Source organism: Pan paniscus, chromosome 14 (assembly GCF_029289425.2).
Source record: "Pan paniscus chromosome 14, NHGRI_mPanPan1-v2.0_pri, whole genome shotgun sequence".
Lineage (NCBI taxonomy): Eukaryota > Metazoa > Chordata > Mammalia > Primates > Hominidae > Pan > Pan paniscus.
In genome coordinates, this window is record NC_073263.2 from 30,731,250 (window position 1) to 30,749,308 (window position 18,059).

General features: G+C 39.0%; 1 protein-coding gene across 5 annotated transcripts in view; it reads right to left on the reverse strand.

The window, feature by feature from the left end:
• The window catches only part of HSPH1 (heat shock protein family H (Hsp110) member 1), a 28,064-nt gene extending 11,935 nt beyond the window's left edge, over positions 1-16,129 (reverse strand). For 2 of the 5 annotated variants that reach the window (XM_034936532.3, XM_034936530.3), the window contains exons 1-8: positions 13,401-16,129; positions 10,233-10,290; positions 6,957-7,097; positions 6,080-6,202; positions 4,297-4,396; positions 3,048-3,181; positions 2,386-2,630; positions 1,390-1,618 (exon numbers count right to left, since the gene is read on the reverse strand). In XM_034936532.3, coding sequence (XP_034792423.3) covers positions 1,390-1,618; positions 2,386-2,630; positions 3,048-3,181; positions 4,297-4,396; positions 6,080-6,202; positions 6,957-7,097; positions 10,233-10,290; positions 13,401-13,513 — 1,143 coding nt within the window. In that variant the 5' untranslated portion in view covers positions 13,514-16,129. Of the gene's footprint in view, positions 1-1,389; positions 1,619-2,385; positions 2,631-3,047; positions 3,182-4,296; positions 4,397-6,079; positions 6,203-6,956; positions 7,098-10,232; positions 10,291-12,894 lie in introns of all 5 variants that reach the window. The other 3 variants (XM_034936534.3, XM_034936531.3, XM_034936533.3) reach the window with 3 other exon arrangements.
• Positions 16,130-18,059: the final 1,930 nt, after the last annotated feature.

The following is an 18,059-nucleotide window of genomic DNA, read 5'->3' on the forward strand; positions in this document are numbered from 1 at the left end:
AGGGTTTTCAAAAAAAAAAAAAAAAAAAAAAACAACTCACATTCCAGAATTATTTCCAGTATATTTCATCTAAACAAAGAATTTATTTTACCATCTAAATACTATGCCAATTACTAGGTACAAAGACAAATAATATATCTTAGGATAACGACAATTAATCAATAACAGGTTTCACAGGGGATTAGGAAAAAAGCCTGGTCTTTCTAGAAATGCCTTGCTGATAGCAATTTCAAATTGTATCACTTTTGAATATGTATAATACATACATACATAAACAGTTCTGTCTACACTGCTTTCCAAATGTCTGAGAAACCCCCCAAAGGGCCATAATGTTCATATCTTTAAGTAATTTTGTAAATGAAGCAAGCAATGGTAAATTCAAATTTGGGAAAGGCAACACCCAACAGATAGGTGGACAATTCCCTATTTAGGCAGGACATATAAAAATAACTAAATAGATGATTAAGCTGAATAGACCAAAAAAGTCAATTCATCATTTACTATAGGATCCTTCAAAAGAGAGGCCAAAATTAGCTCTACTTCTGAAGAAAATATAAACTTCCACCATTTGAAGGAATCAGTTAATTAAGGAGGCATATTCCATTATGAAGAAAAAAGCAAAAACAAAAACCCCATAGGACAGGATGGATAATACAATGGATTATTATTAATAATTAGTATCTACATATTCTTCCTTTATAAGTATACAAAGGCAGTCACTCTAAATACCTTTGTTTACAGAATCCTGTTTCATATTTTAAAAACTGCTACTAGCTTAAAACTCAAATGTTAACTTGAAACTTTATTTAAAACTATATTTAGATCTTGACTATAATATCCTAAATATAAACTAATATTTTCTTTTTTTAACCGAATAACTTCTAGATTTGGTGTTTTTCACCAAACTAACTTCATGCTTCTGGGCTGCCTTTTTATCTGATAAGCAGATTAAAAATCAATTTGGGGATACGAGAGGGTTATCTATTTTCTAAAACCATTTGTTAATATTTCTAACACCCTGAAAACTTCCCCTAAATCAATTCCTTATTATATCAGATTACCACTGTAATTCCCTGTGTGTTTTTTAAGTAACAACTGCCACTACCACAAAGCTAATTAGTGTTTCAGCTGTGTTTTCTGTGATATCCTCAGAATCATGCCTGTTTTTGATTTCCAGCTTGAGAAACACCAGCTTGGTAGTTCTTTCAATTGAAATTTACTGGATCTTTTAGATTTGAGTAGCCTTATCTCCCTACAGCTTTACGGGTTTGTTTAAAATGTCCTTCTGCTACCTAGACACAGGTCTCTGTTTATTATCTCACCATGACGACATCCAGTGGAAACTGTTTAAGGACTGTACACCAAGCAAAAGCAGAGTTGAGAAAGTACCTGTAATGCACATCCTCTGGCTACTGCTTCATCTGCATTGAGTGTTGTGCTAATATCTTTTCCAAAGAATTTGGCAATTCTTTCCTTCACAGCTGGAATTCGTGTAGCGCCTCCAACAATCTCAACTGCACTCACATCTTCTACTTTGAGATGAGTTTGTTCCAACAGTGAATAAAGGGGTACTTCTATCTTTTGCAGAAGTTCAGCACAGAGTTCTTCAAATTGTGACCTTAGCAAATAAAAACTTGTTTTTAGAAAAGTTAAGACCAATATCCTGTCCTACTTTTGACAACCCAATGAATTTCATTATTTTCCCCCTCAGACACCTTGGATCCCACATGGGCCAAGTTTAGCTGTATTGTAGTTTATAGCTCTTTTGTTTTTGATAAATACACCAAACAGGTGCAGAAAGATGATGCGGAAGACAGTTCTCCTGGTATTACTCAAACAAATCATTTTACATGCTTATGACTGCCATTTTACCTTCTAAAATTTTTCCCCCTGACACAGAGTCTTGCTGAGTGCAGTGGCACAATCATAGCTCACTGGAGCCTCAAATTCCTGGGCTCAAGGGATCCTCCCACCTCAGCCTCCTAAAAAGTTGTGACCATAGGCATGTACCACCATGCCCAGCCCTTCTAAATGTTTTGATCTGATTCTCATTACTTTCAATGGTTATTTCCAGTCCCTGCACAGTATCTCTGTGAAACGAGTTTTCAATTACTGGCCCAGAAATACTAAAAAGTGAAAATACCACGAAGACTTGAGGGTAGTACTTAGACCCATGAGAGTACTTAGCAAAGGTATTTTTAAAAGCCCTCTTCACATAAGTGCCCCTAGAGCTAGTGGTGATAAACAACAGCATCTCCAGCCACAGGCATGTAACACACAATTCTGAAATGTAGGCCAAGACTCACAACACCCACTAGAACTGACACCTGGGCTACAGTTTCAAAAAAAGTTCCATCTATTTAATCTGTAGAATTCAAGACACACCTGTTCATCTTTCCGGAAACATCTTTATCATTCATAAAGCATTCGATATTCAGTGGAAGGTCTGTGCTGTTAGAGCTCATTAGCTTTTTCAGTTTTTCACATTCCTGATATAGACGTAGGAGTGCTCGTATTTTGGATTTTGCATCCAACTTGTACTTAGTTTTAAATTCTGCACAAAAATGTTCCACTAACTTTTCATCGAAGTTTTTTCCTCCTAAGAAAGGATCAAAAGCTGTTCCCAGTACCTAATTTGGTTGAAACAACAAATAGTCTGGTTATTTTCAATCACATTTGTAACTAGAATCTTAAATATTACTACTCAAACAATGAAAGACTAAGAGACTCAAGACTATATTTAAATTATAACATGAAATCCAAATCAGTCAGGAATAAATCTCTAAGATATTTTTGACTTTTAAATGACTACATAGAAAATAACTGTAAAAAGCCTTTTCTTTCCTAAACAAGAACACTTAAGAGTATGCTAAGACAATTACATCATCTTTATGGAGCTCAACCTTAGCAACCGTTTCTTGTTAACATCTTTACCTAAAATAAAACTCTTCATTACCAAGAAGAAAAAGCCTAGTAAAGAGGCTCAGTAGCTTAAAGTCACAACACTTAACGTGTTTTGGACACTGAGTTCCAATGTATGACTTTACCTTCAATTTTCCCTTGTTAAAAGCACAAGCAGACACTTGAAAAGCTGAATGTCCCATATCAACAAAAACCACTATCCGAGGTTTCTCATCCAGGCTTGGGAGATCCTGCTTATAAATTCCGTAATTCAAAGCAACTACAAAAAATAAGTATGTTTCAATTCTTTGGTTCACATTTTCTTAGGAATCTCACTGTTACATAAAATTACACATGCAGGAAGCTTGATTATTAACTTGAAACAATTAAAGGTGAACACATTACATTCCTTTTATACCTGACTTCACACTGATTTTCTTGGAATTAATTATTACTCTCTTTCTGATTTCAGAACAATGCTCTATCACTTTTCAATATATGGAGATGTGCTAGACAATACATATGGCGTGAATACAGTGAAACATAACCACGTATCACAGACAGTATCAGACTCATTATGCAATACTTACATTTTAACCACAACCTGCTAGGACACCGCTTATCCAAAAAAATTAAGAATTTAATATACAACTACAGCAACTATAGTTCCTACCAATTTTCTTTTAGATCTGAGCTAAATAGCTGATCAACTTTAAAAAGTTTTTTTTCTGAACTTTAAACAACTGTATTTCTAAACATGTATACCTAAAAACATATTTTTACCAATATTTAACAGTTTTCCAAAAACCTAACAGAAATATGAGTAAAACTTTTCAGCATAAAAACTGATTTTTTTCCTTAACTGATTTTTTGTTCATCTGTAATCATAATAAACTACCAAAAGCTCAAGAAAGAGATGCTGTAATCACCACTGTATATCCACAATACCTAGCCTAACACATTCAAATAGTACAGGCTTAAAGCAATATTTGACAAATGATCACCTATCTACAGTTCAGTAGATAAAAAAAAAATTTTTTACACTAAATCATTTACTTATAAGCCAAGGTAGTTTTGAAGCCCAGAATTTTTAGATTGTGGGAAAAATTGCTTCCTAACTATAAATGCAATGTAAGGAAACAAAGCTAAATCCAACCTACATTTTCAAAGGATTAAAAAACATGAAAAGAATTCTCTAATGAAAGCAGATTCATAAGTTTGATAAAATACCAATTTCTCATTAACCATAAGCATTTTAAGAGGTAGACTTTTGTTTTCAAATCTGACTTGACTTTTTAACAGGCTGTGTTTCTGTATCTTTAAGAAAGTAATAGCACTGAGAACATCTTTAGTTCTGATAGTATATTCACTTCCACACAAATGCCTTTTCCTTACCAGCTGTCATGTCATTCATAAGTCTTAAACAGTTTAGGCCAACAATCTGTGCAGCATCTAATACAGATCGCCTCTCAGCATCTGTAAAGAAGGAGGGGACCTACAAACAAACAAAAAATTTTGAATTATCTAGAACACAAAATATACTTAGAAATTCCTCACAAACCACTTATAAATTCACAACAGTCCAGCTAAGTAGGTGCCTCGCCAAGTCACAAAACAGAAATAGGGCTTTAGTTTTCTGCAAGCTCCTTAACCTTCAGAAACAGTAACTACTTTTGAAAAGGCTGTCCCAAAATTACAGGATCAAAATAGTCTTTCTTATAACCAAGTTCAAGCTGAAATAAAAATTAATCAGGAGTTTCATAAGACATATTCAAAGTTACATAAATCTAAGAGAAAACTTGAAATTAAAGCAGATCAAATCTGCTTCCAAACTAGTTGTAAGTTTCTACTGGCATTAGGAAATTATAATGCTAGGTCAACATTTAATGTTCAACATAATTAAACTATAGGTAAAAACTACATGAACTTAAAGAGCTAATTCTAACATATGCCACCACCCTTTCAGTTCTGCTATTCACTGAGGTGCTCTTTAATTCAGTCAACCTGTTAAGATTACAAAATCACTTTTTGGCAAAGCCTTTCAATTTTCCTAAGAGTAAAAACAACCCAAGGGCTGAGGTTTCTTACAGCACTGCCTTGAGCTATTCTAGTTGTAATTCTTTTTTGACTGCCTTCTAGTGCAGCACTTCAGGATACTGTTCAGGAAAAAAAGTATCTAACGACACATTCGTAGAATCATTTAAGTGCAAAGTACCTAAGAGAAAGTTTAGTATGGTGATTTTTCAAAGTTGTCCAAAATATTTGTAGATGCTTGAGAGAGAGACATGAGCAAGAGCAAAGGTGGATCTCTGCTCACCTTTCAAATCAGAACACTTCGTCCATCAGTTTCTCAGCTCACCAGGGGAAAAAAAAATGTGGCAAAAAAAAAAAAAAAGGAAGGGAGAGAGTGGGGAGGGAGAAGCCACTGACTTATAACTTAATTCTTTAATTTTGCCAGAGATTAAAACACTTCCCATCTTGCAAGGACAGCAGGAGAAATGTTAGCCCTTCTGCCTCATTCATTCATAAAGGCTTGTTGCTGACTGATCTCAGCCGGCCACATTGCTCATACTATAGAGCAAAGACCATGCTGTATTTAAGTCCAAAAGCATACCCCACAACCTATCAAGAAGTGACCCAAGACACCTGGGTGAGCAGAATTTACCTTTTTGGTGTCCAAATAAAAGATGACTTTTGTCCATTTCAAGTACCCTTTGATAGTCTAACTAGTAATTGTCCACTGAAGGTAACAGGCTTGCTGGTGTTAAAAATTTAGGTTTTGTCACTACTGGTAAGCTACGTTTTAAAACTCCTAATACACTGGTTTCTCAACGGAGGGTAGAATTCTTTCACCTGTGAAAAGCTCCTGTGTTAAATGTACAAGCCTGATAGTGCAGCAACTAACTGTATTAGAATACTCACAAATGGAACCAGTCAAAATCTGTATTTTCAAAAAGCCTCACAAGAGATTTTGATTTCCAATCAAGAACCTTTGCCGCTTCTGGCTAAAAATATCACTCAAATCTACTTTGTAATGCTCTGGAACACATGTTAATACAGTCCAGTAGAACACGATCTCTAGTAACTAAAGAACAGCTTTCCCACATTTCATACTTAAAAGTAATACAAAGAACGCAAAAATGAAATAAAACACACTGCCTTGCTGAATTATACTTACTGAAATAACACAATCTGTTACTGGTTTCTTGAGGCTGTTTTCAGCAGTTTCCTTTAGCTTAGTCAACAACATGGCTGTTATCTGCTCCACACTAAATAGATGTTCTTCACCCATGTACATTACCTATATTGAAGGGAAAAAATGTTTTAAACATTGTAGTACTTTAAGCTACATGCCACTATTTAACTTCCAAAAATTAGCACACATTCCCTTCCACAAAATCTTTATTTTATTGTTGTAGTTGCTTTGGGAAGAAGGAAGAAAAGGAGGAAAAAGGGAAGGGGAAAGAGGGAAGGGGGAGAGAAAGGAAAAGAGAAGAAAAGAAAAAGGAAGAAAGAACTTCTACCTAAAGATGAAGAGGAGCGGAAGAAAGCGAGGGCAGATATACCCCACCCAAAATCTAAGTCAAAACATTAAAGAAGGTAGTAAATTTCCACTCTAACTGAAGAGATGAATCACTAGGATAAATATTATTGTGTGTTGATCACAAGACAGGAATACCTCTGCAAGTTTAAAAAAAGATTCCTGGTGTTACTACACTATTGCTCTCCAAACAACTGCAACTGGGCTGTCTCAGAACAGACTTTTGATACATGAACGCAATGTCGATTTTTTTTCCAACACCAAATAAACCTAAATTTTACAATTGCCAAAAAGTCAGAAGAAACACAAATTAAGTTATAGCATATATATTACCATTTGAATAATTTTCAAAGACAATTTAGCATCTATCTACTATACTTTAAAAGGAGCTGAATAAAAAAAGAACAAAAAGACCACCTGGTGTAATTAAGAAATTTAAGTAATAACTCAAATAAGTTCATACTTTTAAGTATTAATAAGTTGGTATTTTTCTAAGGTTGCTCAATTATATTACCTTTATTCCAACTCCACCATTTTTCAATGGAACCAAATCGTAACTCAAGTTTTCCTTCTCCTTTTGAATGAAGGGGTCATTGAATGCTCGGCCATGAAATCTTTTGAAGTTAGACACCGTATTGTTTGCATGAGTGATTTGCTGCAAAAAGAAGTTTGAGATTTTAATTTTTTTCTTTAATTTCACCACCTACCAGTAATTTTAGTAATTTTATTTATTCACTTTACAACTCAAACCAATCCTATGAGTGCGCGTAAGTTGCCCTGAGGCCCACCAATTTCACTGAATTTCCCATCTATGAACAGATTTTATTTATACTTTTTCCTTCTCCTATAGAAAATGCCAGAAAGTAGGCAGCAAGAGGGAACAAGAGGCAAAACAGTGTGACGACGGACTTTAAAGATTTCAAAATCTGCAAGATAAACTCAAAGACAGTGAAAACTATCACTAAAGCTCTGAACAAACACACTAGAATTTTATCACTGTTTCATTCCTTTTTTTCCCTGCTAAACTTGTGAAGTTTTATACCCAATGAATGAATAGATCTAGTAGCACTATAGCCAAATTATAATTTTGTTTAAAAAAGTTAATTTTTGGCCAGGCGCGGTGGCTCACGCCTGTAATCCCAGCACTTTGGGAGGCCAAGGCGGGTGGATCACGAGGTCAGGAGATGGAGACCATCCTGGCTAACATGGTGAAACCCCGTCTCTACTAAAAATACAAAAAATTAGCCGGGCGTGGTTGCGGGCACCTGTAGTCCCAGCTACTTGGGAGGCTGAGGCAGGAGAATGGCGTGAACCCGGGAGGCGGAGCTTGCAGTGAGCCAAGATCGTGTCACTGCACTCCAGCCTGGGCGACAGAGTGAGACTCCGTCTCAAAACAAAAAAAAAAGTTAATTTTTATAGCTGGGCATGGCAGCACATGCCTGTAATCCCAGCTAATTGAGAGGCTGAGGCAGGAGAATCGCTGGAACCTGGGAGGCAGAAGTTGCAGTGAGCCAAGATAGCGCCATTGCACTCTAGCTTGGGTAACAAGGGTGAAACTCATTCTCAAAAAAAAAAAAAAAAAATTAAAGTTAATTTTTATAGTCTAATAAATTGCTAAGCGGCCAGGATAAACACTCTGTGCCAGAAAATGCATGGATCGCTACCTTTCCTAGCAATAGCATGAAATGCTAGTTATCTACACCAAAAAGTAGAAGGCAGAAGAGTAATTCAACAAGTTTCTAAGTGACCTAATGTTTTCAACTGCATGTGCGTATTCTGAAGACTTGAGAGCCATGGTTTTTAAAAACAAGACATTGAACTGCTATCTTACACAACTGGCGCACGTTTGTTAAACTGTTGTAAAAGATGGTGTTTTTTTAATCCACCGTTTTGGTCAAATATTTTAGGTAAACTCTAGATTGAAAAGCCCCACTTCAGAGCACATTTCACTCAAGGGTACCTCATTTGAAACAAGAAATAACTAAGATTGAAAACTAAGACTTCTGAAATTATTAGCTTAAAAATACCAAAACAGTGTATTATTTACTTTTTCTTTTACCTAATTTTTTGAATAAAGGGAAGAATACAGTTAGCTTGGCAGTACTAGTTTTCAAACAATATAGAATTCAAGCAAGTTTAGGTCTTAAAATTCCTTATGTGTCTAAAAATGAGATGAAGTATGTCTAGTAGTATACTGGCCAAATATGAGTCTCAACAGATTCTTCTCACGTAATCACAAGGATGCAACAGAATTTTAGGTCTAGGCTATCAATATCCTCAATGGGCACATTTAAAGGATTGTTACAAGTCCCACTATCCTTTTGAACATATTTTGAGTGTGCCTATTTCTCCTTTCCTTTTTCACCCCTTTTAGTTATCTCTCTCTTCCAATGTAACAAGGAAATAAAGTTAAATCCAACCTACATATTCAAAGGATTAGAAAACATGAAACCATTTTCTAATGAAAGCAGATTCTTAAGTTTGATAAAGTGCCAATTTCTTATTAAACACAAGCATTTTAAGAGATATTTTTGTTTTCAAATCTGACCTGATTTTTTAATAGGTCAGTACTAAATACATTCCATAATATATAATACAGTACTCAATCTAGTCCAAAATTTTCTTTCTTAGCAATCTATTTTCTGTATTTAGAAAAATGTTTTTTATTTCAAAGAGCCTCTCAAGGAGCATTTCACGTATCTTTTACTGTTTTTCTCTCCACCTCCAAGGGGTCTGTCTAGATCAGTGCTGTTCAACAGAATTACATGTAAGTCATAAAGGAGAGCTACCTACATAAAATTTTGTAGCAGCCACGTTAAAAACTGGTAAGAGATTAGATTAATTTCAATTAACTTAGGCCAATATATTTTAGGAACTATCACTTCAATAAGTAGTCAACAGAAAAAAATTGATGAGATACCGTACTTTACTTTTCAATTTGATTAAAAAGTAAAAAATCTCATGTGTATTTTATACTTCACATTTTGATTCAGACGAGCCACATTTCAAATGCTCAATACAGTACATGGCTACCATATTTTTTAAACAGCACAGGTCTGGACAAAAATTTCTCCCAGTCCTACCTTAATTACTAAGTAACCTGAAAATGCTTTTAAACACATAACTTCTTAGAAGTTCCTTCTATAAAAGGAATCTCTTAAATGAGTATCACGAGAAACTTCACAAGAACTTAAAATGCCTTGTTTATAATTTCTAAAAATTAGATAAATGAAAGGCAGCAAAAAGTTACTAAAAGTTAAAGTCAGCAGGCCAGGCGCAGGCTCACACCTGTAATCCCAGCACTTTGGGAGGCTGAGACAGATGGATCACGAGCTCAGGAGTTCGAGATCAGTCTGACCAACATGGTGAAACCCCATCTCCACTAAAAATACAAAAACTAGCTGGGCGTGGTGACACGCGCCTGTAATCCCAGCTACTCAGGAGGCTGAGACAGGAGAATCGCTTTAACCCGGGAGGCGGAGGTTGCAGTGAGCCGAGATCGCGCCACTGCACTCTAGCCTGGGTAACAGAGCGAGACTCTATCTCAAAAAAAAAAAAGTTAAGGATGGCAGATTAGAAAGTTAAAGTCGATCTTAATAAAACAAGGGAAAGGGAACAGAAAGGAAAGAGTGTCATCATCTGAAGGTTCATAAAGAATACTTGAATTACATTTTTAAAACTCAAAAATACATAAACTTAGGCACACTTTACCCTCTTTTATGTCTCTTGAGATTTTCCTTTTAAAAACTCCCCCCTTAAAAAGTGATCCGAATTCTCTTAAAGAACATACCTGATTTTTGGCTGCAACTCCGATTGTTCTATTTTTTGATCCAAATGATATGACTGACCTAGAAAATATATATTCCAAAAATATTAAAAAGCATAAAGGTTGATATTTTAAACTGATAAGAGAAAAATTCTAACATAAATGTCCTACCCATTAGGGGACAGGGAACAAGCATAGCACAATTTTAAGGTCTATAGCTTTCATCAGATACTCAAAAGGGGCTTCCACTTAATTGCTGCTCTGAGATCCAACCTAGGTGGCAGTTCTACTACCCCAAAAACCTCTGCTCATGGCTCAGGAATTCTCCAGGTTCCAGTTATTATGAACCGAACATTAACTTTGAAAATGTTTTAAATACGTTAACGGTATTATTAATTTGACCCTACACACGACTAACAAAAAATAGGATGTGACTCTACCTTTCAGTCACAAACTCTGTACAAATCTAAATGTCATTGTCATACCGAGTTTTGTTCTGATATACCACCGGCTTCTTTAGGAATCAAAAGTTTTTATGCAAACACAAGCAAATGAACCCAAGTTACACCTCTGAAGTTTAAAGAGCACAAAGAGGTTCCCATCTGGGAGATTCTGCCGGAGAAAGAAAAAAATGATGCACAACAAGTACCATGGCAAAACAGAACATAAATGTCGAGGGAAAGGAGCGACTAATCAGTTACATCAAATCTGTTTTGAAGAGATGGAAAGTGACTTATAACTGTGAGACAACCTTCTCAGCCACCATGGAAATGGAACCGCACAATAACAGAGCAGAGACTAGCTCAAAAAGTCTTGTGAGAAGAAAGTAAGTGAATTAGGTTTTGGATTAGAGGAGTTATCTAATTCTGGATTACTAATTCAAATATAATCTAATTTTGGGTGAGTTACTCCTACCTGCTTAGGTAGGAGTAATGGTAAACGAGATGAGCAAAACGGGAAAATACTGAGGGCATTAAGTACCACCCTGAAGTTTAAATTTGCTATAATAGAAACATCCTCAAACTACATTATCTGAGCAAGTGTTAAATAAAATAGCATCCTAAAAGCCAGAGAAGTGTCCAAGCAGAAGCTAGACAACAAACCGTCAAAATCAGAGCATCACTGTAAGCTCTGAATAACCATACACTTGCAGAATGGATCTACTCATTTTCCTAAGGGAGAATCAAATTAATTGTACTAAATAACAATTAGTAGCTGATACAATAGAATCCACCACAGTTATAGTTTAACAAACATATTAAGGGGAACTCCAATACTGCCCTCAGTTCACATTTTTCAGGGCCATATTGTCTTTGATTTCACACAGTAGTCCCTGTATAACACAATTTTTTTTCCCACACTCTTCTCTGAAAAGCTTTTCTTTGTTTTATTGGCTCAACCAGAACAAAGTATAAACTGTATCTAGGCATGAAAGCCTGAAATACTGTTTTCTTTCTTACTAAACTCCAATTAAAAAAACCTTAACCAAAACACAACTTAGATCTGCAGGGGTAGATGTACAGGTTGCTCAGAACAATCTTCCTAACGTTACTAACATTGCCAAATATTTTGCCTCAGATTTTCCACTCAACTTTCATAAACGTTCTCAGCACCCAAATAACTGTATTACCCCAGTCATTCTACCTTTAGGTTCAATGTTTTCATTTTGCACTTTTCATCCTGAGCTTGGGACATTTGAAAAAAATTAATAGGTACAGTATTTTCCTTGAGATGAAATCATTTGTTTTCATCAATTCACATGCAGATATGTTTGTATATATTCTCGTCCGAAAATATCCCTTCACGAAACTTGCTTTTTAAAATGTTGCCCTTTGCCCACCCTATGCTCCTATAGAATATTTAGTTCAGTGACGACATTCATCCTCTTGTGGCGTCCTAGCACAAAAGTATGCAATTTTTATTCTCTTTTAAATAAACTGTGCAAAATTAATTTTAAAAATACGGTTTACAATTCCTCATGAATGGCAAAGAGCAAAAAAAAAGACGTTTACATCTTTCGACAATGATCCCGGGCATTAAGGCCAACAATGTTAGCAACGAAGAGACTGGGTAAAGAGAGGTGGGCTCATCTTTCATAGGACTGCTTCCGTGGTCGCTAACAACAATCCGCCTGCTCACTGGACAAGCAGCGACACAAGCTCTGGAAGCTTCCAGTTCATTTCGAGATTCACAATGCGGAAGAAAAAGCCCGGCAGCCCGGCTCCGCGGTGCGCAAAGATATGCGCGAAGGGAGGAGGACAAGCTGGAGGCGGCTCAGCCAGCTCAGAGAGGCCGGGTGGGGATACGGGGGCGGCCGCGGAAGGCGCAGGCTGCAGCCTGCCAAGAAAAGGGAGCGAAGTTGCGGGCTTTGCCGCAGCCCGACCCCCAGTAGGTTTTGAAAACCCCCAATAGGAAGCCCGCACAAGGTGACGACCCTTAGAGTCTCGACTCTGGGACTCCTCTCACCCCCGTGAATCCCTGAGACAATCCCTTCTCCAATTTGTGATGGCAAGCCCCCTCATCCCTCCTCTGGCCGGGTCGCTGGTCCCTAGTTCCACGGAGGGGTGCGCCGCTGCCCAAACGCCTCCGTTTGCCGCGGTGATCCGTACAGCCAGCCCGCGATCTTGGGTCCCCACACTAAGGGCCCAGAACCTCCTCCCATCCACCCTCGCAGACTCCCACTTACGGGGTGCACCGGTCGCTGAACTCATTGGCGATGGTCTCGATGCCCCCAGCCCGGGCTACCGCGATGTAGCAGCTCTGCGAGCCCACGTCCAACCCCACCACAGACATGGCCGGCTCGCGGTCCGCCTCCGCCTCGGGTCTCGGTCTGCGTCCTCCGGCCCCCTGCCTGCTTCTCCTGCCGCCGCTTTCTGCCCTGGCCGCGTTCTGCTCCGGCCCGCGGGGTCTGGCCGCTCCTCTGACACTCAGAAGGGCACACAGACAGCCGCGGCCTGTCAGGAGCCTCCTACTCCCCCGGGGACAGCGGCGGCTGGCTGATAAGAAACCCTGGGAAAAAGCGGGGCTCAGCCTCCGCGGGTCGCTCCGCACCTCGGGTTGCCTGCCTCACTCTGCCGCGGCTCGCACACCGGCGCCGGCGCTGAACTACCGACCCAAAAGGGGAGGTCCCACTTCCTCAGCCTTATGTATCGCACTGATCAGAACTTTCCAGAATCTGCGGCATTTACTCACCGGCGCCTCCACCGGCACCTCCACGTGCCACTTCCGCTTCCTTCTTCTCGAGCCTTCTGGAAAGATTCTACCCAATGGGCAGCCGGTCCCCGGAGAACGGCCGCCGTTGCCATGGCAGCGACAGGGCCGCTCCCGTGCCATTGGCTCAAACCTGCCTCCGCCCACTCCCGCCCTAGCCACAGGCGTTTTGCTGCCCTAATAAAACAGGCAACGAAGAATGACTCCAAAACTCGGAATAGTCACAATTTACTACCGGGAGGTGGTGTCCGATCCTTAACGCTAAAGGGAGGCTGGGCGGGCGGACACAGACCCCATTTTTGCAGAGACCCCAGACACCGGGATGGTGGGGAGGCCGGCCAGCTGTCCGGAGAGCATGTTGGGAATCGTAGTCCCGCTGGGAGAAGTGTGCGCCTTGCATGCTGGGATGTGTAGTCCTGGCCGCAGTGCTTGCTGGGACCCGGCTTTGTCTTCTGGGACTCGCGAGAGAGGCTGGGTAGGGTTCTGTCTGGCGCTTTTGCGCGGGTTCCCTGGCAATAAGCGTCATTTTGTTCGTTTGTTTTGTATTCACTTCTATTATTGTCTGGATTACCCCGACAACTGGTGCTTTACGACTTAGGAGAAGGAACACCAGTTTAAACCGCTTATAATAAAAGCAAAGGGATTGTGTTAAGTATTCTTGTATTCATCAGGCAGCAGGATGATCTCTTGTGGAGTAAAATGTCAGGTGTTTTTTTTTTTAAGAAATCGATTTTTAGTTGTGACGTCATTTGGCAGGCTGTCCACGGTATCACTTTCTGTTTATTTTTAATAGGTCTGATTTAAGCCGACGCTGTTCTACCCTGCCACTCGTAGCCATAAATTGGTATTGTGTGTAAGTTTTGCTTCTTGTTTGATCTGAAGCAGCTTTTGTTTCTTTCCCTCAGAAGCGATGTCCCCGTTAACTTTTGTTCAGTAAAGAGACAGTGTAAGAAAAGGTGGAACTGTGTTGCTGATAACTTATCAGGTCTTTTATACCCTTTTGTGTCTTTTTAAGTTTGCTTCTGATCCCTGAGTTTACCTTATGTCAGGCATGTGGAAGTATAAGCACAGTTCAAATATGTTATTGGATAAGCGTGTAATTGAATAAGGAGTTGTAACCTAAAGTTAGAAAAATCTAACTCATAAAGAGTATGGGAATTCCTCCTTGTCTATCAAAACAAGTTGGTTAAGTCAGAGGCAAGGCAAAAGGCCCAGGTTTACATTACATGTAAATTGTATGTGCTTTTGCTAGTTTTCCTGCTACTTAGGTGGCTTACTTAACATGCTTCAGTTAACTCACCTTTAAAATGGGAGCAATAATAGTTATCACGGGGTTGTTGTGTTCTTAAATTTGGACATATAGTTAGCTGTAACTGTAAGTTATTTTTGTTATGCATCCCAAAAACTTGGTTTCTGTCCCCACCCCCCGCCCACCAACTTTTTCTTACATATCAAAACCTTATAATAAAATCCATGGAGACATAGCAATTTTGAACAGAAAGAACCTTTGAGATTATTTGGTCTGCTTCCCACATTTTAACTGCCGTACGAAGAGGAGACATGAACAGTTCTCAGTCTTTGGAGCCAGACAGATTTGGGTCAGGTTCAAATCCTTGGCACTCTACTAAGATGTTTTATATAAAGTACAGCTTGTAAGGGCACCAGGCCTCCTGGAGTCAGACATCATGGGCTTGAATCCTAGCTATTCTTATTTGTGAGCTGTGTGATGTTGCGATAATTACTAAGCCTTTCTGTATTCCATCTCATGGTGTTTATGTAATGATGGAAACTATATATAAAGCACTAAACATATATAAACATAAACATATAAAGTCTGTCATCTTTGTCAAATTCCTCTTTGCCCTCTGTTTCCTCGACTGTAAAATGGAAGTAATACCTATTTTTGCTAGGATTTTGGAAGGATTAGATATAAATAAAACATGGTATGGTGGTATTTGATAAATTGTAGTAATAGAAGTAATATCATTCAGTGAAAGTCAGTACAAACTTTAATCTTGTACTGCTGTGGATGTGTTGTGTAGTCATGGTGTAGCCCCCTTTTATTTAATCGATTCGCCTTAATTATTCAGCACAACAGGTAAGTGATAAGAGGTTGTAAAATCTACCATATTTATTATCTAATTGAAATTCTTAGCTGGGCCAGGCATGGCGGCTCACATCTGTAATCCCAGCACGTTGGGAGGCCAAGGCAGGAGGATCACCTGAGCACAGGAGTTTGAGGCTGCAGTGAACTATGATCACTCCACTGCACTGCAGCGAACTATGATCACTCCACTGCACTGCAGCCTGGGCAACAGAACAAGAGTCTGTCTCTAAAAATAAAAAAATAATTCCTAGCTAGGTGCAGTGGCTCATGCCTCTAGTACCAGCTACATGGGAGGCTGAGGCATGTGGGTTGCTTCAGCCCGGGAGTTGAAGTCCTGCCCAGGCAATATAGCAAGACTATTAAAAAAATTCACTTTTATCACTTTATTATATTTTATTACTTTATATGTTTATATATTTTTATTACATGTAGAATTTATCACACTTACTGTTGTAATGTCAGAAATTTTAAAATGAGACTTGGACCAAATAATGACAATCCCTACAAATCCTTGTTATGTAATTATGAATCCAATTATTAGGTTTCATTCCATATTTGTTTTAGAGAATAACAAGGACCTCAAAATTGGAAGCAGAAACAGACCACTTCCAAAGAACAATAAAACAAAAATGCAAAATTAAGAAAAGCCCAAACAAAAATGCCATTCAAAGAGATAATATGCAGTAGATATAAAAAACTATGCCAGGCTTCCTTGAAAGGAGGAAGAGATGGGCAAAGGAGGGGATATGCAGATAGAGTAATATACATGAAAGTGCATGTGACTTTGAATTTCTGGTATCAACCAGTATGGCAGTCTTCTCTATAACCAGCATAATGCCAGGGGCTGGAGGGTTACAGAAGTAGTATAAAACTTGTTCTAAATCAAGATGTGTTTTGTCACTTCTCTGCAATGCTGGGGCATCATGAATACTCAATTATCTGAAATCTTGTCCGTTTGAACCTTTTTCAATATTTGCTTACCAAAAGATTTTTGTTTTCTTCTTATATGTTAACCTGAAAATGTATCCTTTAAACCTTAATTGGTTCTGCTAAAACCTATTTTGTCCTTATTTTAAGTTATAATAGAATGATCATCTAAAAATAGGAATGCATGGGGAAATCACGCAGGGAGCAGAGACTTATAAAAAGGTACACCTAGAAATAAGGTAAGTATGTTTTGTCTGGTAGGACATGGAAAAGATATGTAAAATGATGTTTCTTTTAGCCTAAAAAGGATCATATTTTGTAATAAATGTGGCAGACAAAAACTCAATGTGTAGGAAAATGTTCATGTCTGCCCCCAAACTCACTGTGAGCCACTTTCCCACTGGAACACCGTGCTCAGGCACACTGGCCCCCTACCCCACATCAAGGTGTTCCTTTATTCCCCTGCCTAGAAAATTCTTCCTCAGGCTCCTGGCTAGGCCAGTTCCTCATCCTTCAAGGCTCTATTGAATTCTTCACCATCTGTAGAGAAAGTTTCTGAATGCCCACCCAGTAAGCACATTACCCTTCCCCAAAGTACACCCAGTTTTTGTCCAGTTAAGGAGAAACTGGTGCCAGCCCGAATGCGGAGGGTGGTCACTGTTTGGCTTAGGCCAATCAGCACATCCTATTCCCCTTGGCCACAGTCGTTGGTTCCAGGATGGTCAGGTGACCTAGGCAGCCCAATCAGGGTGACTTTCAGGGCTATGGTTTAGAATGCCTGGGTATGAGGGTATGTCTCTGCCCCTTTCCATCCGTTTCCTTCCACTCCCTCCATCTTCTTCTTCCTCCAGGCGCTGTTGTATGAGGTTATGAGGCCCAGAACCATTACAACAACCTTACTATCATCCTGAAAAGGAAATGACACATGGAAGTGGATAGAACTAAGAAAATTAAGTTGGAGCCTAGGGCTGAAGTCAGTCTTGAGACCCACCCTACCTCTAGATTTAAGTTATGCCAGCCATACATTTCCTCACCACTTAAGCCAACTTGAATTGGGGTTTCTGTTACTTGCTACCCAAAGCAAGTAACCTCCTCAGGAAGGTCTTTCATGACTATATTACCTAAAGCACTTCCTGGTTCACTCTCTGTTGTTATCCACTGATTTCCTTCACAACATGTACCACACTCTATACTACAACATATAGCTGCAGTGATCTTGGGGTGTGTGTGTGTGTGTGTGTGTGTGTGTGTGTGTGTGTGTGTGTTAGTTACTTCCCTTCTTTGATTGTCTGGCCCAGAGGGCAGTGATTGTTTTTCTTCTTTATAGTGCATTATAGATGCTCAATCAATATTTGTTGAATAGTTGAATGAAAAAACAAACTTACTGGGAAATGCTTTTCTCTAATGCAGAGTTTCTCAGCCTTGGCACTGTTGACATTTTGGGCTGGATAGTCATCGTGTGGGCTGTCCTGCACCCTGAATAATTAACTGCATCCATGGCCACATCCTACTAGATGCCAGCAGCAGTGTCCTGCTCTTCCTCCCGCACCCCCCACACCCCCACCACCTCACCCCTGGCCCAATTGCAACAACCGAAAATGTCTCCA